The 21,066-nt window shown below is 44.6% G+C and overlaps 1 protein-coding gene across 5 annotated transcripts in view; it reads right to left on the reverse strand.

Annotated features, from left to right (window-relative positions):
* The window catches only part of mslnb (mesothelin b), a 99,201-nt gene that overhangs the window by 19,034 nt on the left and 59,101 nt on the right, over positions 1–21,066 (reverse strand). For all 5 annotated transcript variants that reach the window (XM_062542492.1, XM_062542484.1, XM_062542476.1 and 2 more), the window contains 32 exons: positions 20,549–20,643; positions 20,175–20,284; positions 19,579–19,755; positions 19,190–19,221; positions 18,951–19,048; positions 18,657–18,685; positions 18,467–18,488; positions 18,192–18,219; positions 17,987–18,065; positions 16,168–16,314; positions 14,980–15,191; positions 14,351–14,442; positions 13,927–14,039; positions 13,320–13,499; positions 13,037–13,068; positions 12,666–12,763; positions 12,315–12,337; positions 11,971–11,992; positions 11,820–11,847; positions 11,377–11,461; positions 11,058–11,198; positions 10,546–10,754; positions 10,022–10,110; positions 9,739–9,851; positions 8,924–9,079; positions 4,079–4,287; positions 3,300–3,385; positions 2,874–3,001; positions 2,104–2,229; positions 1,344–1,534; positions 817–905; positions 3–130 (listed from right to left, as the gene is read on the reverse strand). In XM_062542492.1, the coding sequence (XP_062398476.1) occupies positions 3–130; positions 817–905; positions 1,344–1,534; positions 2,104–2,229; positions 2,874–3,001; positions 3,300–3,385; positions 4,079–4,287; positions 8,924–9,079; positions 9,739–9,851; positions 10,022–10,110; positions 10,546–10,754; positions 11,058–11,198; positions 11,377–11,461; positions 11,820–11,847; positions 11,971–11,992; positions 12,315–12,337; positions 12,666–12,763; positions 13,037–13,068; positions 13,320–13,499; positions 13,927–14,039; positions 14,351–14,442; positions 14,980–15,191; positions 16,168–16,314; positions 17,987–18,065; positions 18,192–18,219; positions 18,467–18,488; positions 18,657–18,685; positions 18,951–19,048; positions 19,190–19,221; positions 19,579–19,755; positions 20,175–20,284; positions 20,549–20,643 (3,367 nt within the window). The remainder of the gene's footprint in view (positions 1–2; positions 131–816; positions 906–1,343; positions 1,535–2,103; positions 2,230–2,873; positions 3,002–3,299; positions 3,386–4,078; positions 4,288–8,923; positions 9,080–9,738; positions 9,852–10,021; positions 10,111–10,545; positions 10,755–11,057; positions 11,199–11,376; positions 11,462–11,819; positions 11,848–11,970; positions 11,993–12,314; positions 12,338–12,665; positions 12,764–13,036; positions 13,069–13,319; positions 13,500–13,926; positions 14,040–14,350; positions 14,443–14,979; positions 15,192–16,167; positions 16,315–17,986; positions 18,066–18,191; positions 18,220–18,466; positions 18,489–18,656; positions 18,686–18,950; positions 19,049–19,189; positions 19,222–19,578; positions 19,756–20,174; positions 20,285–20,548; positions 20,644–21,066) is intronic.

A 21,066-nucleotide genomic window follows, 5' to 3' on the forward strand; every position in this document is an offset into this window, starting at 1 on the left:
ACACTTGCGCCACCGTAAGCGTTGAGATCCTCCAGGGAGATGAACGTGACGAAGCTGCCGATGCAGTTGGCGAACCAGGCGGTGGAGGCCAGCTCAGGAACAGCCGGGTCGTAGCACCTTGGTGTGGGAGCTGAAAGGCACGATAAACAAACATCAACAACAACAACAACATCCAACTCAAACCAGGCGGGGAATTCCAAGTATGTGGTTTAGTGATACACCTGGGTAAGTTAACTCAGAGTAAGTGGTAAACCTCCTACAACAACAAGAGGCCTGTGGTATTGTATTGTTAGGCGAACAATGCCATACAGCTCTTCTATTAGAAGGTTTACCACTGACTCTGGGTTAACTTATCCTGGTTTGTCACTAAACCACATACTTGTAATACCCCCTGGGTTAACTTATCTTGGTTTGTCACTAAACCGCATACTTGTAATACCCCCTGGTCAGACCTGTTACAAAGCATGGACCACTTTGGTCAGCTTGCTTCAAAAGTGAAACAATCAGCAAGAATCCTGGAATAACCAGACAGAACCATGGACCACTTAACGAGTTGATAACTACAGTTGATGACGACTGTTATGTGCGACTGCGGATGTTAGGTTTCGTCCAACCAGCCATAGTAAAGCTAAGCTCGCCATTTTGAACACGCTTTGTAGTATAGGCCCAGTAACTCTTACAAAGCATGGAACAAGTACAGTACGTAAGCTTGTCTCAAAAGTGAAACCAGCAGGAACCCTGCATTATACACAAATACAACAGCAGTGGTTTTACTACTTTTGTTGTTGTTGTTGTTGTTGTTGTTGTTGTACTTACCTACGGAGAGGTAGCTCTGTATTGTTGAGTACACATCCTGTCGGGTGAAGTCAGCGGAGGTGTAGTTATGCGTTCCTGCCACAGTAACACTAGAAATGAAATGAGTTACAGTTGTGGTTACGGATAAGGTATTTAGCAAAGAAGGAAACTTGTTTTGTAAACACACACACACACACACACACACACACACACACACACACACACACACACACACACACACACACCATAGAGCCAAACACACACACAAACATAGATATACTAGTACAGAACATACAGTATATGCATGTGCAGCGTGTACACACGCAAACACACACACACACACCTAATTAATAACACGCCATGGCTTCCAGTAAGAGCCTTGTAACAGTATGTGTAACAGCCAAAAAAAGGACACTTATTTCCTTCTAAAGGATGGACCCTTTTGTTCCACAGTGGTAGTAAAAGCATAAAAAGTAACTATCAAGTATATGCTGCCTGAGGACACTTAATCTAAAGTGTGAACCCTTTTGTTCCACAGTGGCACTCACAACTTCCCGAAGGCCAGACAGTTGGCGCTCTGGACCGTGGCGTAGCTGACGAGGTCTTTGTTGAGGAAGCGGAGATAGGAGCTCAGTCCGGCGTCGAACCAGCGGTCAACCTCGGCCACGGAGTCGGCGGCCAGGGCCCGGGGCCACACGCAAGGCAGGATGTACGGCTGGACCATCTCCGGAACCTTCTCCTGTAGAGGGAGAGTGCGGTAGAGAGGAAGGGGAGCGGGTGAGATCGTGAAGGAATGTCAGGGCACAGGCGGAGAGAACATTGTGAGAACGATCAAAAAGAGCGTTGGGAAGAAAAGAGAACGTGTGAGACCGTCAAAAGAACGCTAGGTAGAAAAGAGAACATGTGAGAATGTCAAAGGATCGCAGGGTAGAAAAGAGAACGTCAAAGGATCGCAGGGTAGAAAAGAGAACGTCAAAGGATCGGAAGGTAGAAAAGAGAACATGTGAGAACGTCAAAGGATCGCAGGGTAGAAAAGAGAACGTCAAAGGATCGCAGGGTAGAAAAGAGAACTTGTGCGAGATCAACACATCGGGAGGACACAGAGAATTTCAAACCATCCAAAATAGCCAGGAGAACATCAGTACATCAGAACTCAGGCAATGGGAATATAAAAAAACAACTCATCCAAAAACTAGACTAAACCAGATCCTCCTCACATACACACACTAACACATACATATCAAATGTACTCTCAAACACACACACACACACACACACACACACACACCAAACAGTGACATAGCCTACCGTCTCCAGGAACTGCAGTGTCTCAGTGTAGCCATCAAAGAGCTGGCAGACTTTGCCCATGTCGTCCACGGTGCCCGGCCTTCGCAGGAAGCTGCCCAGTTGGGCGGGCGGGATGGAGTTCATCAGCTGGACGAGACACACACACACACACACACACACACACACACACACACACACACACACACACGGGAGATGGAGGTCATCATTCATCACTGTGCTCACGCGCCACACAGGTGATCGTCGTGATTCACCCCAATATCAGTGATTTCACAACTGTTGTATATTGGTTGTGCAGTAACAAGTGAACATACTGTATGTGTCCACAAATTCACCACACTTTAGCATTATTCTTCTGTTTACCATATTACCATAACATATACTATTGATTTCCTATGTATAGATTTTGTATTTACACACACGTTTGAAGCCATTATATATGGCTTCATATATGTGTGTGCAGTTACAAAACGTATATCTTTCTCCAGATTAGCAATACAAACCAGCTTAGCCATCGAATTAGTAAATCTTACGTTTTGGCTACACAAACAATTCACAAAAAAAAACGTTCCAAATGCACTCCAGCGCGTCTGAAAGTTTTGCCTTTCGTTGCATGTAAATGTTGACGTGTCTTGCTATATACTTGCTATATGTGCTGCAGAACAGGAACGTGCTGGAAATCAGCTTCTCACCGAGTCAGGCCCGTTTTAAACTGTAACTCTGTTACTTTTAATACTTTCCTGTATAATAAATATGAAATGAAAATGAAATACCTCTGTCTTGCGGCTGGCTGGCATGAGGGCGAGGAAGGTGGTCAGGTTGGGGAACTGGAAGCCCAGGAAGGACGTCTCCAGGAAGGAGTAGAAGCTTCCGCTGCTGTAGCAACGCAGAGGTGAGGGCTCTGAGAGGTTTTGGTCAGAGAGGAAAAAAATAGGAGAAAGAAATTACAAGTCAGAGGATATAATTAATGTATCCTGAAATGACTCTCCCACACAAATATGCGTACGGTGATTTCCCAACTATTAGCTGCAGTTTACACATTGATTTTGCTACATTTCTTCAGCTGTGAGGTTAATACACAGGGTCAGTCAATATGATATTAATATGCTATTTTAATTTTATTTAACTTACATAAAACACTGTCCTGCAGTTTATAAGTGAATAAGAGAATGATAAGAGGAGAGTGGGGAGTGTTGTACCTGTGAGTAGTGACATGATCTGGCCGTACACCTGGGTCTGAGTGTCATCGCCTAGCGTGGCCAGGGTGGCGTTCAGTAGGGCCACACTGTGTAGAGAGGAAGCAGTACAATCAATGCATACAGGTGACACAGTAAACACAGGAAACAAACAAAGTAAACAAACACTATACATGGATGAAAGACAGTCGTCTTCAGAGGTGGACATCCCTGGTTCCAGAAAGTAAAAGTCCTGCCATATATTATTCTTCCTACCTGTGCAATTACTGTAACACAGGTGATGTTACTAATGATCTGATCTACCTGGCTGCTAATTGGGACGAGCTGGTTTACTAAATGGTTGGCAGAACTTTTACTTCCTGACCCCGTGATGTCCACCTCTGGTAGTCTACACACTGGATTGTGCCTACAATATACTCAGCATGTACTGATTTGAGCATTTATTGAAGATTCTACGCATCTTTATTTATTGAAGATGTGTGAACATCTACGTAGACTGGTGGGAGTTGTTAGTTATAGTGGAACATAGTAGCATAGTAGGTTATACTAGGTTATATAGGTTATATATTGTTTGCATGATATGATATCTGAGATACAATATTGTTTATTTGCATGTGATACTGCTATCACAGAGTGTGTGTGTGTGTGTGTGTGTGTGTGACTGAGTGTGTGTGTATGTGTGTGTCTAAATATAAGTGTGTCCATGAGCCTAGATACAGTATGTTGCATGCGTGTGTGTGTGTGTGTGTGTGTGTGTGTTTCTCTGCGTTGCTGCTACTCACGCCTGCTGGCTGGTGTCGCACTGTCGCGCTCTGATGATGTCGAAGTACGGCGACACGTGGCTGGGCGAGAGATCGGGCAACAGGAACGTCACGCGGTCGTTTAGCCACACCAGCACCTCGGCGTCGGGCACGGATGACTCCGACAGGTTGGCCCGATCGAACACCTGCTGCAGCATGGCTGAGCGGAGCGGTGCAGCGATTGGATTTGCCTGAGAGACGGACACCAGACATAAGCAGTCGATAACAGAGGAGAAGGATTGGGAAAATGATGCAGCACAAGTTGATATCCTCCCATGTTAGATTGGCTCGAGGACTGTATGAACCCATGAAGAAGTACACACTAGTTTTTGCATAAAATATATTCAGTAAACCTGACTAGAAAAGAATATAATTTAGTTTGGCCATGAATTAACTAATCACACTCTTACATTAGAATATAGAATACTTATGCTGCGGGACGCAGTCTCCAGGCGGTCGGCTTTCTCTCCTACGACTGGGCCTGACGCTGGCTCTTCCCCCCTGCTTCTGGTGGAACAGCCGCAGCTGGGCAGCTCGAGCCGGCAGGCTCCAGCGGCTAGCTCTACAACACCCCCCCGTCCACTGTTTACTCCTAACACACTGTTGATTGGCGACTCCATAATAAGGAACATTAGATGCTTTCATGTTACCACACATAGTATTCCCGGTGCCACAACCCCTGTCGTTCATGAGAAACTTCGTGAACTGCTGCCTTCCCTGCCTACGTCCATTAGTAGGATTTTAGTTCACGTTGGGTCAAACGACACAGCCCACCGTGAATCGGAGCTGGTAAAAGCTAATTTTACTGCTCTTATTGTGTTTTTAAAACACAGTGGCAAGTCCGCTTTTATCTCTGGCCCAATCCCTACTGTGCGGCACGGCGATGAGCGTTTTAGCAGACTCCTCAGTCTTAACACCTGGCTCAAGCATGCGTGCAGAGTGTACGATATAGGGTTCATTGACAATTTTAATGCTCTTTGGCACAGACCAGCACTTTACATGTTGGATGGGATCCATCTCACCACCACAGGGTCTCGTGTTCTCACAGCGAACATTCGATACGAGGTTCAGTCAGCACCACGCCGCTTGCGAAATGACTGACTGAGTGGGCATCCGGACCTTCCGGCTGCCACCGGCAAGGCCCTGCCCCAGCTGGTAGTTGCCATCGCTAGCCCCCCCTGCCGTTCGCCATCTCTAATTACAGTTATCACCGGCCGTCATCATGGGAACACTCAGCGCAGAGCGCAACGAACTCCCATCACTCGATCTGCGCTCACGGCTATCTGCACCTCTGCCCCTATCCCTTCCAGTCAAAATGCAGACTCCACTGCAAAGAGAGTGTGTCTTGTGAATGCTCGCTCTGTGGCGAACAAGGCCCACGTTTTAAATGACTTATTTACCAAAGAGGAATTGGATTTTATGTTCGTGACAGAGACCTGGCAGCAGAACTCTGATTTTACCCATCTTAATGAATTGTGCCCTGTCGAGTGTTCGTTCATTGGCTCCCCTCGGCTGTCAGGCCGTGGCGGAGGCATAGCCATGGTGTGGAGGAATTACTTTGCTTGTCAGTTGGTGAACTCGGACACCTATTCCTCCTTCGAACTGCAAATCACCCGTGTAGGTCGGCTTGAACCGATATATTGCATTCTTATATATCGTCCACCGGGCCCGGCCGGGCAGTTTATCTCTGATTTTATTGACTTCATGTCCTCCGTTATCAAGCTTGAGAAACTGCTTTTATTGGGTGATTTTAATCTGCATGTGGACAATGATAACAATCACGCAGCCAAAGAATTTTTAAGTGTTACTGCATCACACAACCTGATTCAACATGTTCATGAACCCACACATGCGGCTGGCCATATTTTAGATCTTGTTTTTACCCTTGGGCTAGATGTTAAGGGATTGCGGTGTGAGGATCTGCTCATTAGCGATCATAAGTGTATTTTCTTTGATGTTTTAACAACTGCTGAACCCCCCTGTCAGAGGATGGTGTCACGTTCCCGCATCATAACTGAATCTACTGTTGAGCAATTCACGGCTCATTTTAATAGCTTTAACAATGACAGTGATGATGTAAATTGTTTACTCCAGGCATTCAATGATCACTGCTCTTCTGTTTTAAATATTGTGGCACCGCTTAAATCCAAAACCAGACCCATCCGTAGGCCTTCACCCTGGATAACGGAGGCTGTCCGATGTCATAGGAGGAAGTGCCGCAAAATAGAACGGCTATGGAAAGCCACAGGACTGGAGGTTCACCGTCTTTATCTTAAAGACCTTATGCGTGATTTTAATAGCCTGGTGACTAAATCAAGATCAGCATATTTCTCCAGCTTGATCTCCTCCTCTAAGAAAAACCCTAAGGTCTTGTTTGACACAATTAACAAGATTGTCGCCCCTCCTGCTAACATGGTAATAACACATTCCCAAAATGACTGTGATAACCTGCTTGCATTTTTTGTGGATAAGGTAATGTCTATCCGAGCCAGTATACAGCCAATGCCTTACCCCCACAACCGTAGTCAGCCTCCTCCCCCTCAACTTGTCACTCTGGAGTCCTTTCAGCCTATCAGTGTTGTGGATCTGGTTGCCATCACCAAGAGAATGAGGTTATCATCCAGTCCGCAGGACATACTTCCAACATCACTAATTTCTAAGGTTTTACCTTCTATTGGACCCACCATTGTTGATATAATTAACTCCTCGCTAGCCTCAGGCTGTGTCCCTACCTTTTTCAAGCATGCCATTATCCAGCCTACGCTTAAAAAAACTAACCTGGACCCAACAGTGCTAAAAAACTATAGGCCCATATCCAAATTACCTCTGTTCTCCAAGATTCTGGAAAAAGTTGCTGCTAACCAGCTCACTGGTGTTCTTGAACAGTTTGAGCTATTGGACACTTTTCAGTCTGGCTTCCGAAAACAGCACTCCACGGAAACTGCCCTCGTGAGAGTGCACAATGACATTCAGATGGCCTCTGACTCTGGCTGTTGTTCTGTGCTGGTGCTCCTCGACCTCAGCTCTGCCTTTGATACTGTGGACCATGGGATAATGATCAATAGGCTGCGAGACTGGGTGGGCATCTCTGGCATTGCTCTTGACTGGTTCACATCGTACCTTGCTGAAAGAAGTTTTGCCGTATCGATTGGTGAATTTCTATCACCCCAGGCCCCCCTGTCCTGTGGCGTCCCCCAGGGGTCAGTGCTGGGCCCTATACTGTTCTCCCTGTACATGCTCCCCTTGGGCCAGATCATACAGAGTTTTAACATTGCCTACCATTTTTATGCCGATGACATGCAGCTCCATTTTACCTTTAGGCCAAACGAGGCCCATAATCTTGCTATACTGCTTGACTGCTTGTCTGCCATTAAGGGTTGGCTAGCAGAAAACTCCCTACAGCTAAATGTGGATAAGACAGAGGTCTTAGTTGTTGCGCCTGATAAAGTGCTGCCCATGATACAGCAGAACCTAGGCAGTCTCTCAAGCCTAGTGCGCCCTAGCATAAGGAACTTAGGGGTGATCTTTGATAAGTCTCTGTCTTTTGACAGCCACATCAAATCACTCACCAAATCCTGTTTCTTTCACCTGCGGAATATATGCAAGCTGAGGTCTGTGGTTTCCCAGTCAGAGTTGGAAATGCTCATTCACGCCTTCATTTCATCCCGTATTGACTACTGTAATGCCTTGTTCTCTTCACTCAACAAATCTGTACTCCACCGTTTGCAATCCATTCAGAATGCAGCTGCCAGACTCCTCACCAGGTCAAACAGACGCACCCATGTCACCCCTCTCCTTCACTCCCTTCACTGGCTCCCTGTGGCTTACAGGATCCAATTCAAAATTTTAACATTAGCATATAGAGCCCTCCATGGTCAGTCTCCTACTTACCTCACCAACCTCATTCACCCTCACTCCGCTCCCCCCTCCCTCCGATCCAACAACCACAACCTGCTTGCCATACCCCGCACTCGCCTCAAGACCTGTGGTGATAGGGCGTTTGCTGCTGCAGCCCCCAAACTGTGGAATGCACTACCCATGGAGGTTAGGTCTGCGGGCAGTACTGACCTTTTTAAAGGGAGGTTAAAAACCCACCTCTTCAGGATGGCCTTTTTAATCCTGTGATACTACCTTTTTAATTCCCTATTTTACTTATGGCCCTTTTCTTTTCTTTTATTATTTCCGTCTCTTTTTTATTCTCTTAAAAAATGTGTATTTCATGCCTGACTTTTATTCTTGTTTTTGTATTTTATTATGTACTGTAAAGCACTTTGTGATTTTATCTGTGAAAAGCGCTATACAAATAAAATACTTACTTACTTACTTACTTATATACTGATATACTTGATTAGAGGTACTTTTGTTTGTTTGATTGGAGCTCCTGTTTGGTACTTGTTGGTTTTCTTGTCCCAATAATAATCACATTAGTATTGACACTACCCTAGCTTCCTCAACTCATCCTCCTCCTCCTCATCATCCTCACCCTCCTCATCCTCATTATCATCATCCTCATCATCCTCCTCAACTCTTCCTCCTCCTCCTCATCATCCTCCTCATCCTCACCCTCCTCATCATCACTCTCCTCATCATCATCATCCTCCTCCTCCTCCTCCTCCTCCTCACCCTCCTCCTCCTCCTCACCTCCTCCTCCTCCTCCTCACCCTCCTCCTCCTCCTCCTCCTCATCATCATAAACGGTAGCTACAGTATACAGCACCTTCTTCCTCCTAACATAACCCGCGGTGGACATAATCCCCACAGGTACAGGTGCGTTCAGTCTAAAGTGACGCACTCTAACCCACTCTAACCCGCTCCTCTCCTGGCTCACCTGGGCGGCGGGAGACAGCATGTCGAAGTAGCTGGCCAGCAGCTGGTCGGGGACGACGCCCAGCAGGGCGGTGACGTCGGCGGGGCTGGTCAGCAGGCCGGGGGTGGCGGAGGCCTCCACTAGCTGCCTCAGGACCAGTCGGGGCAGGGCCTCAATCTGACCACACACACACACACACACACACACACACACACACACACACACACACACACACACACACACACACACACACACACACACACACAGAGAGAGAGAGAGAGAGAGAGAGAGAGAGAGAGAGAGAGAGAGAGAGAGAGAGAGAGAGAGAGAGAGAGAGTCAATATGGACAGAGTTAGAGACTCGCATACAAGTACAGTATACAATTCACTTATTGCACACCTCTATTATTGCTACTTCTAATACCACTATTACCACTGATACTACTACTACTACTACTACTACTACTATTACTACCTACTACTCCTACTCCTACCACCACTACCATTGTCACTACTACTACCATTGTCACTACTACTACTACTACTACTACTACTACTACTACTACTAGCATTGTCACTACTACTACTACTACTACTAAGACAGCTACTACTACTTCTTCTAGTACTACTACTACTATTACTACTTCTGTGCCTCCATCTGAGCACACAGAGAGTGTAAATATGGGCACAGTTATAGACCCAGTTACTTGAAATCCATAGCAATACAGTTAAGGTTAGTCGGTGTGTGTGTGTGTGTGTGTGTGTGTGTGTGTGTGTGTGTGTGTGTGTGTGTGTGTGTGTGTGTGTGTGTGTGTGTGTGTGTGTGTGTTTGGGTACCAGATTGAAGCTGCCATGCAGTCTCTGCAAGTCCACGACAGAGGCAGCAGCTGAGAACGGCCCGAAGTTCTTCTCCAGCCAGTCAGCGCTGTTCGCAATGCCAGCGGTACAGGCTGCGCACACAAATAAACATCATCATCATCATCTTCTTCATCATAGTCATATTCATTATCATCATGCATCATGTTTGTCTTCTTAATCGTCCTCATCACAATCATCTTGGCATTTCCTCCTGCCAAACTCCATGATAGAATGCTCAATAGAAGTGGAGTAGGTTCCAAACCTGACTTGTTGAGGAAGACCTCGATGAAGTCTGTGTAGACCAGAGTAGAGTTGAGCATCTCTCCATACACCTGCCCCATGGCCTGCACACTAATAACAACAACACAACAACAAGATCTTTAAACTTTAAATCTTTAAACACACAGTTGGTGCAGTGAAACTAACGGTTATTTGCAGTTTGTGGTACATTTGTAAAATTATGTAAAAAGGATAAAAAGTTCAAATGCAACTTCACAATCAGTTATATATTTCAATATCACAGTAAACCAAAAACAGAAAAGAAAAGCCAGAACACGAAAAGCTGAATCACTGCCACAAAGCAAAAAGAAATGAAACACAATATTTCAGAGAAAAAAGACAGAAATGACATCAAGACGGGCGGCCATTTTGTGTGCTACAGTTCCTACACGCTCTGGTAGGTCTGAATCGCTGCCACAAAACAAAAATAAATGAAACACACACAAAAAAAGACAGAAATGACATCAAGACGGGCGGCCATTTTGTGTGCTGCAGTACTGTACGTACACGCTCTGGTAGGTCTGGCAGCTGAAGTCTTTGGTGGCCAGGCAGGACAGGAAGGACGGGCTGGCGGAGGACAGGAAGGGCCTGAGGCGCGTCCCGATCCAGCGGTTCACGTACGCCACGTCCCGCACATGGGCAGCGCTGAAGCTGCTGAAGGTGACCTCGCCGATCGCGTCCAGGACGCTCGACACGGCGGGACTGGCAGTGAGATTCTGATGGGTGGGACACAACATTTATTTATTTATTTATTTATTTGTTTTTTAAAGCACTTGCTGAGGAAAGCAGAATGTTATTCAAGGTCAGCCAATTGTTTTGGATTGTTTTGATTTCAAATGGAAATGCTGTATATCAACTAAATGAAATAGGAGAGAAAATGAATAGTTTATGATGAATAAAAAATGAGGATATCACCTAATTATTAACATGAGCCCCTTGTTGTGTCAAGAAGAGGCCACTAAATGTACCCATATTATCAGTCCCAAAAATGAAAAAAATAAAATGATTAGGCAGACTACCGTGCTGCTGAAGAGGTCCAGGGCATGACCAAGGATGGGATTGACTTTGGTGATGAAAAGCTTCCAGGTCGCTTTGGGTTGATCCTCACTCGTTTTGCACGTTAACAATGTCACCAGGTCTTGAGCCGTCAACGTGGACAGCTACAGCCAAGCAGAGGACAGTAATAATATATTTTAAAAAATTATACACACCGAGAGACTAACCCTCTTCAACATTAACACTTCTACAGTACATCCAAACTTTTATACAGGGTGATATGTTTACATTGAAGTTAAGAAGCCAAACATATAGTAGCTAAAGAGTAAAAGGCGCTCCCACCTGTGCACAAGCGTACTGTGCGATGCTGAAGCCACACAGAGCGCTGGACCCTTGCCTGCTGTCCAGGTGAAGCTGCAGCGCCGTGCTGTAACAAAGACATGTAAACAACATTAGGAAAATGTTTTATCACCATTTATTGTTGATAGTACTTTTTCAAACATTTAATATGAAATTATCGTTTTTTGTGTAAGTATTAAGTACAACACGGGTCTGTATTGTTACCACTATCTGATTAGAGTAATTTCCGGTGTATTAGCTACATTGTGTATTTATACAAATTCAAAGAAACAAAACCATATGAATACCATATTAACTGCCCCTATGTCTCAAACTCATAGCTAAAGAAATTTTGCAAAATCAATGTATACGCTGCAGCTAATATTTAGTAGGAATTGGCACGTTCAAAGTGCCTCTATAAATGTTGGCTATAAAGGCTGACGCACCTGTTGATACTGCTGCAGATTGTTGTCTCTGTTGAAAAACATAAGTCATGCATAATCAGGTAAAACATTCCTGTGTGTTTACAGGCCTCTACAGAAAAATCAACATACTGTATTCATAACATATTCATTAAATGGAAAATGAAACACTTACCATCAACCGGCGTGACATTGCACTGTTGAAAAGGAGACGAGATAAAACACACATTGAATCAAATTTGCTTTAACTGAAACGCTGTGATAAAAAATAGCTCTAGCAGTAGAGAGCATGTTCAATGAAGACAAACAAACGCATGTGGGCCTTGAGGGGCAAAACAAGTAATGCTGGTGCTCGAGGAGATTCCTTGTCTACAGAAATATGGTGAGTAAGAGAACTCTCTGGTGATGCACACCAAAAACGTTTGCCTATATCTCTGAATTTCTGGTAGACACCTGAAACATACAGTATTGTATCCTCTTACACAGTCAATTTCATAAAAAACGACCTCAGGTCCTTACCTCTCCACTGTAGATAACACAACCTAGAGAGACAAAACAAGAAAGTCAACATGATATCAGCACCGCCATGCCTCCATGTGCTATGCAACTGGCACAAGAAACACTCCCAATAAAAGTATCTTTTATATTCATAATAATAAATGATGAAACATAAATGACTGCTTCTCAATCTCAAGTGTATTGCTTTATAGAAATACCACATTTGGCTTAAGTAATCATCAAATTCTATTATATCTGTGCCAACATTCCTACAAATATCAGTGTTATTGTGGTAGAGTAGTGGTATTTTAATTTCACATCATGACGGCTGTCTTTAGTGTGTGAGTGTGTGTGTAGTCATGGCAGCGGTACCTGATGGGACTCTGGTGAGGAGGGTGGTCTTGGCGGCGGTGATGGACGTCTCCAGGGCAACAGTCACCACAGGGATGAGCTGATCCATCCGGTTAAACCTGATCAGCATAACAGTGGGACAATGGTCAATGGGACATCACCACTTTTACGATAATTTGTTTGGAGAGAGAGAGTGTGTGTGTGTGTGTGTGTGTGTGTGTGTGTGTGTGTGTGTGTGTGTGTGTGTGTGCGCGCGTGTGTGTGACAGAAAGAGAGAGAGGGACAGAGAGAGAGAACTAGAGAGAGGGAGAGAGAGGAAGAGAGAGGGAGTGATACAGAAAAAGAGAGAGAGAGAGAAAGAGAGTTGTGTAATGTTGCATAATGTTACTTACAGGACTTTGTAGGAAGAGCAAGGAATGGCTCCCTGAAAACAAAAGAGACACACCACACAGTCAAATGCTTCATTTGTTTTACTCATTTGTTTTTATTCATTATAATTCTAAAGCAGAGGGTTTCATCAACGGAACTCAGAAGTTCTGCTCAATTTTGAGCAGTGTGTGTGTGTGTCTGTGTGTGTCTGTGTGTGTGTGTGTGTGTGTGTGTGTGTGTGTGTGTGTGTATGTGTGTGTGTGCTGTGCGCGAGTACTCCCATAACCTCACCCCTCCCCCACTCACCGGTTCTGCAGAAAGCGTGACGAGGCTCTGGAGGACTTCCGGAAGCATATTGTCCGCAGGTGCTGTGGCCAGGTAGTCGAACACGCCGTTTATGACGGCCTCCTTATCGGACAGGCCAGGCAGGGGGGCCACCATCAGCTCCGCCACCTGACCAGGGGACAGGACGACCAGCGCCTCCAACTACACCATGCACACAGAGAGGGAGGGACAGCAGGGTATTCATTAATAATCAATGTAATAACTATTATGATTAATAATTTGTTATTATTTGGAATGTTACGGACATGAACAGACAGACACAGACACGTAACTTTGAGAGAAAGTGTTGGAGGGGATGGAGAGAGAGTGTTTAGGGCGATGGAGAGAGAGAGAGAGAGGAGGATGGTGAGAGAGAGAGAGTTAGGGGGATGGAGAGAGAGAGAGTTAGAGGGGAGGGGTATACATTTAAATGAACTGAATTAATTATTATAGAAACAAAATAAAACATAGTATTATAAGATAGCCGTTTGGCGACAAAGAAACATCTCATGTTTTACCAAAGGTTTCTTATTACTTACGTATCAGAAAATATTTTTGTATGCTTGTTTGTCAAATCATTGCTGCTTACCGGCTTGAAGAGGTCATTGAGTTGAAGCAGAACAGATGTGTTTGCAAGGACAGAAAACGGTCCCAAGTTGCTCTGAAGCCATGTGACACTGTTGTTGGAGGCACAAGCTGAGGCTATATGGGAGAGAGAGGTGAGAGAGAGGGAGGGATAGAGAGAGAGAGAGAGAGAGGAGAGGAGAGAGAGAGTGAAAGAGGGAGAGAGGGAGGGAGAGAGAGAGGGGGGAGAGAGTGGTTTAAAAAGACAATTCGAGACAGACAAATTACATACAGTAGATGGCATAAAATGAAAAATCACAGTATGACAATATTTCAATTCACCCTTGATGGTAGCTATAGTTATGTGTGTGTGTGTGTGTGTGTGTGTGTGTGTATGTGTGTGTGTGTGTGTGTGTGTGTGTGTGTGTGTGTGTGTTGGGGAGCCTTACTCCTGGACAGGAAGGGTGTGATGAAGTGTGAGAAGACGACGTCCATCTGGGCAGGGCTCATGTGGGGCTGCTGCTTACTGAAGGCCTGGAGTCTAGGAGCACACAAACAGACACACACACACACACACACACACACGCACAAACACAGAAGTGTTATTCAGTTATTCAGTGCAGCAAACACTGTTCTACAAGAGATGAGGAACATATACACAAAACATACACACACACACACACACACACACACACACACACACACACACACACACACACACACATACACATTTAACTGCAAAATGTTTTCTGCAAGGCCTTTTTGAAAATGGGAGCATCCTCCTATCACAGTTGTAGTAAACATGTTAGTGCCATGTTATAAGCATGCTTAGAACACAAATATACCCATGGTGTGTATATATATATATATATATATATATATATATATGTGATATATCCAGGTACAAGAGAAACATATACACAAAACACACACACACACACACACATGCACACTCATACACATTAAATTGCAATATGTTTTCTGCAAGGACTTCCTCCTATAACAGATGTAGTAAAGATGTTATTGCCATGTTATAAGCGTGCTTATAACACACATATATATCCACAGGTCCACTTACACGTGCTGGTAGGAGGAGCAGCTGAGGTTCTTGCTGCTGATGCAGCTCAGGAAGCCTGGCGACGCCGAGGAGAGGAGCGGCCGCAGCCGTCCCATAAACCACTCGGACATGAAGCTGCCGTCTCGCAGCTCCTCCGGCCGGAACCGGTCCAACTGGACCTCGCGGATGACGTCCAGAACCACCGCAACAGAGGGACCCTGAACGGACTCCGTCTGGGAGGAAGTGAATGCGTGTTTTGTGAGAGGAAGTGAATGCGTGTTTCGTGAGATAGAATGATCCAATCTACATATAGTATGCAAGTGCTCTATTGTATACAGTAGTGCAGACTATGACAGATTTGGCGCTATACATGAATCCGTTCCGTCAAAAAAAATAACATTCAGTTAAGTACTGAGCCACAACCCAAGATGAGACGATACAATGTACATCTTTAATCCTCTAACATTATGCTATTATTAACATTATAGAAACACGCATTACAGAAACATCCAGAAACATGCATCTTGAATTTCCCCTTGGGGACCAATAAAGTATCTATCTATCTATCTATCTATCTATCTATCTATCTATCTATCTATCTATCTATATATCTAGCTATCTGTCTATCTAGCTATCTGTCTATCTATCTATCTATCTATCTATCTACTGTATCTATCATCTACAGTACAGTATCTATTTTGACTGAAGCTGTAATGGAGCAGCCAGTGCAGTGCTGTATGTGGCGAGGTCGCAATGATAATCGCGTTGGACAAAGGCGTCTGCTAAATAACTATAACCATAACCATAAAGGCTTAGGTTAAGCTTAGACAGAAAACATGTTGTTGAGAGAGTGAACAGAAGGTAAGATAAGCGTGGTAACAGTCTCCTTCCCACCTGGTTGGCGTAGACTAGCAGGGCCTGGTCCAGGCTGACGGAGGCTTATCTATCTATCTATCTATCTATCTATTTATCTACAGTATCTATCTATCTATCTATCTATATATCTATGTATCAAAGGCTTAGGTTAATGAGGTTAAGGCTAGACAGAAAACATCGTCTCCTTCCCACCTGGTTGGCGTAGACGAGCAGGGCCTGGTCCAGGCTGGCGGAGGCTTATCTATCTATCTATCTATCTATCTATCTATCTATCTATTAAAGGCTTAGGTTAAGGAGGTTAAGGTTAGACAGCGAACATCGTCTCCTTCCCACCTGGTTGGCGTAGACGAGCAGGGCCTGGTCCAGGCTGGCGGAGGCTTTGGTCAGCAGGAGCTTCCAGGCCCCTCTGGGCCCAGCGCTGGAGCTGGAGAGCTGGCACTGGAGCAGGGCCACCAGGTGAGCCGTGGACACGTTGGACCACTGGAGAGAGAAGAGGGGCGCCAGGGGGATGGGTGAGTAGTACACGCAGACAGACAGACAGGCAGACAAACAGACAGGTAGATAGAAATCACAGACAGATAGACAGACAGGTAGACAGAAACACAGACAGACAGACAGACAGACAGATATCACAGACAGATAGGCAGACAGATAGACAGATAGGCAGAAAGACAGGCAGACATCACATACAGACAGATAGAAAGACAGATATCACAGACAGATAGGCAGACAGATAGACAGAGAGAGGACAGACCGAGATGGAAGTATTGACCGACATGACCAAGGAGCATAATAGAAAAAAAATATGGACATCAATGCTAATATGGAGTGTTCAAACCCAGAGTTGTCCTGGGTTAAACCTGGGTTAAACCCAGAGTTGTCCTGGGTTAAACCTGGGTTAAACCCAGAGTTGTCCTGGGTTAAACCTGGGTTAAACCAATACTGAGTTGTCCTGAGTTAAACTGGGTAACCCAGCCCTATCTGCAGTAGAGTTGTCCTGGGTTAAACCTGGGTTAAACCAATACTGAGTTGTCCTGGGTTAAACTGGGTAAACCAGCCCTATCTGCAGTAAACCTAGAGTTGTCCTGGGTTAAACCTGGGTTAAACCCAGAGTTGTCCTGGGTTAAACCTGGGTTAAACCAATACTGAGTTGTCCTGGGTTAAACTGGGTAAACCAGCCTTATCTGCAGTAAAGAGTTGTCCTGGGTTAAACCAGGGTTAAACCCAGAGTTGTCCTGGGTTAAACATGGCTTAAACCTAGAGTTGTCCTGGGTTAAACCTGGGTTAAACCCAGAGTTGTCCTGGGTTAAACCTGGGCTAAAAAAGGCTTTCAACAGAGATCCACTATCGTCTTATCAAATCTCCCAAGTTACTCCCACTGAGATGGGACTGACTTGTGATCTGTGAGGTGAAGCCCACTGCTGTACTGGGTTACTGTATGTGCTGATGTGTGTGATGTGACTGACTTGTGATCTGTGAGATGAACCCCACTAACTATACTGGGTTATGTGCTGATGTGTGTAAATAGACTGACTTGTGATCTGTGAGATGAAGTCCACTAACTCTACTGGGTTGTGTGCTGATGTGTGTGATGTGACTGACTTGTGATCTGTGAGATGAAGCCCACTGCTGCACTGGGTTACTGTATGTGCTGATGTGTGTGATGTGACTGATCTGTGATCTGTGAGATGAAGCCCACTAACTCTACTGGGTTATGTGCTGATGTGTGTAATGTGACTGACTTGTGATCTGTGAGATGAAGTCCACTAACTCTACTGGGTTATGTGCTGATGTGTGTGATGTGACTGACTTGTGATCTGTGAAATGAAGCCCACTAACTCTACTGGGTTATGTGCTGATGTGTGTAATGTGACTGACTTGTGATCTGTGAGATGAAGTCCACTAACTCTACTGGGTTATGTGCTGATGTGTGTGATGTGACTGACTTGTGATCTGTGAAATGAAGCCCACTAACTCTACTGGGTTATGTGCTGATGTGTGTGATGTGACTGACTTGTGATCTGTGAGATGAAGCCCACTGCTGTACTGGGTTACTGTATGTGCTGATGTGTGTGATGTGACTGATCTGTGATCTGTGAGATGAAGCCCACTAACTCTACTGGGTTGTGTACTAACACAGGTGATGGCGTACCTGAGCGCAGGCGAGCTCTGGGATGCTGAAGCCACACACGTCCACATTTCCCATGTCCAGTGACTGCTGCACAAGGGTGCTGTTGCCATGGAAACAAAAAGTTGATTGCATTATGGAAACAGGTTAGAATCTAATTACCTCAAAACATCACAACTCACACAACTGCGCTAACGAAAAATGACGAACAACTAAATAGTATTTTTACCTGTTCACTCCATTGCACACCACAGACTCTAAAATGGCAGACAAGCATAAATGTAAGCTAATGAATATGTGTTCATATGCATGATAATTCATATGCATATACAGATCTTATATAACTATGTCCATGCAATGTGTACAAACATTACATGACTCAATTCATCATATACAAAAAACAAACAGACAAACAAACAAACAAAACGAAAAAATGCATGGAAAAATAAATAATAAAACGTTATTTTTTGACTTGTCAGAATTGTTAGACGATAATGTGCTTACCGTCATGTGGGGTGATGGGACACTAAGAGAGATACAAAAACATTGTCACCATAGATATCGCTTCAGTCAAACAGTCAAATATGCAGTAACACTGTTACCATAGATATCACTTCAGACAAACAGTCATAGTATGTGCAATAGGATCTCAACAGAACACTCAGATCATGACATATTGTAAAGGAAAGATTACCTGGCTATTGGGCATGAACAGTGGGCAAGCTATAAAAAAAAGAAATCGCAATGCATGTCAAGAAATTAATCATCATAATACACTTGAAAGCAGCACAATTGAATGAAATTATGATTCCCGCTAGGCTGCAAGCCTTATTGAAATCTATCACACATGTAAACTCCACTACATTGACTGCATGTTGGTACATTGTTAAGAGATCAGTGATCAATCTATCACACGTGTAAACTCCTCTACATTGACTGCATGTTTGTACACTGCTAAGTGACCAGTGGCCAGTGACCGGTGACAGACCTGCTGGAGCTGTAGCCGAGAGGTCATAGATGCTCTCCCAGATCACTGGCTCCAGGGCGCCCGGTGATGATGTCAGCACACCATTCAGTCTCTTGAAGCTGTTTAATAAAGTAAAAGGCATATATATTTTATTATTGCATTGCTTGTGGCAGTAACTACTGCATTGTCATGACTTCCAATTAACATTTCACACTATAATGAATCTTAACACTACAATATTTGGGGTAGCATTCACTCACATGGTCTGGTAGGAGCTACAGTTCAGGGGTACCTGCAGGAAACATGTTTATAGGTTCATAAATAAATACATATATACTGTACATAAATATGTTAAAACATATTTCAAGTTTCTAGCTTTGATCGTTGGCTTATGCTGTTACCACATTCAACCCACTGAGCCTACAACTACTATTTGTAACTATTGTAGTATTCTCACACTGTAAGTCACTGACAAAAGCGTAACCATAACCCATAACCCATAACCATAACCCATACAGTAAACCATAGCCATAACCCATAAACCATAACCCATAACCCATAACCATAACCCATAACCATAACCCATAACCCTTAACCCATAACCCATGTGCCGTGTGCCACAGAATGGCCCGTGCGCATGTGCTCTCACCGTGACGACGAGGGTGGCCAGGCTCTGGAGGACCTGCGGCAGGCCGTTCTGCATGGGCGCGGCCAGCAGGTAGTCGAAGACGCTGTTGATCACCTGCTCTCGGTCAGGAAGGCCAGGTGAGGTCAGCACCATCAGCTCAGCTGTCTGTTGAGGGGAGAGGACCTCCACCACGGCCAGCTGAAGGAGGGGGGGGGGGGGGGGGGTAGAGTTTAACAGATACATGCAGTTAGTGATGGGTGAGTCTGTGGGTGGACAGATGAATGACCGAATGAGTGGATGGATAGATGAGTGGCTGGATGGATGGATGGATGGATGGATGAATGGATAAATACATCAATTAATAGTTGAATAGATGGATGGATGAGTGGATGGATAGATTAATAGATGGATAGGTGGATAAATGAATGAATAGTTGAATAGTTGGTTGGATGGATGGATGCATGGATAGATAGATAAATGGATGGATGGATTCATATACTGTAGATGGGTGGATGGATGGATGGATGGATGGATGGATGGATGGATGGATGGATGGGTGGTATGAGTTGCTGAACGTTCCTCATCAGCTAGAACATGAACACAGTGTGCAGACCTACCGGGTTGAACTGTGGGTTGAGGGAGACCAGCTCGGCCACAGGGACGAACACTGAGAAAGGCCCGAGGTTCTCTTGCAACCACACCGCACTGTTGTTGGTGGCACACGCTCCTAATACAAAGATATCACAATATTAAAGTGAAAATCACACACATCAGAATCAGAATCAGAATCAGAATCAGCTTTATTGGCCAGGTTTGCGTAAACGATGGCATGCAATATACTTAAATCTATACATGATATAATATCTATACATAGACCATCCACTGAAGGTGTAAGAGACAATATGGGTATGAAAAGCAATGTACTGTACAATAGAAATATACATCTTTCATAAAACAGGAAGTGACACGATGACAGGAAGTGATGCATTACCTGTTGAGTTGAGGAAGGGGCGGATGTAATATTTCAGCACCATCATGGCACGGCTCTTCTCCATGGAACCGAAGTGATGACCGAACTGCTCCAGCCTAACAGGTCACATGACAAAAGGCTCACATCAAATCCTCAAATCCTCAGCGTGCTGAATCTCAATACATGTGCATAAGCTCATAGCATACAACGCATAACACTGATGTATTAATGGCCATCTTAATGCTATACAACAACTGATGTCTCATGATGAAATTATTCTGCTTTGACAACATTTTGTGCATCCTGTTGTTACACAGTGAGGGACAGTGTCGCCCCCTGTTGGCTGATTGTGTGCATGAACCATCAGTGCACTGGCAACATCACCACTTGGTGAAGTGGTCTAAAATGTCTTTTTCAAATCATGAAAAACTGATTTTTCTGCATATCTAGCCATTTATTTACATTTAATAATTCAGTGGACACTCTTATCTAAAGTGACTTACAATATGAGGAATATGGTTTTGTCAGTGTCAGAAACA

The sequence above is a fragment of the Sardina pilchardus genome, chromosome 1, assembly GCF_963854185.1.
Source record: "Sardina pilchardus chromosome 1, fSarPil1.1, whole genome shotgun sequence".
Classification (NCBI taxonomy): domain Eukaryota; kingdom Metazoa; phylum Chordata; class Actinopteri; order Clupeiformes; family Clupeidae; genus Sardina; species Sardina pilchardus.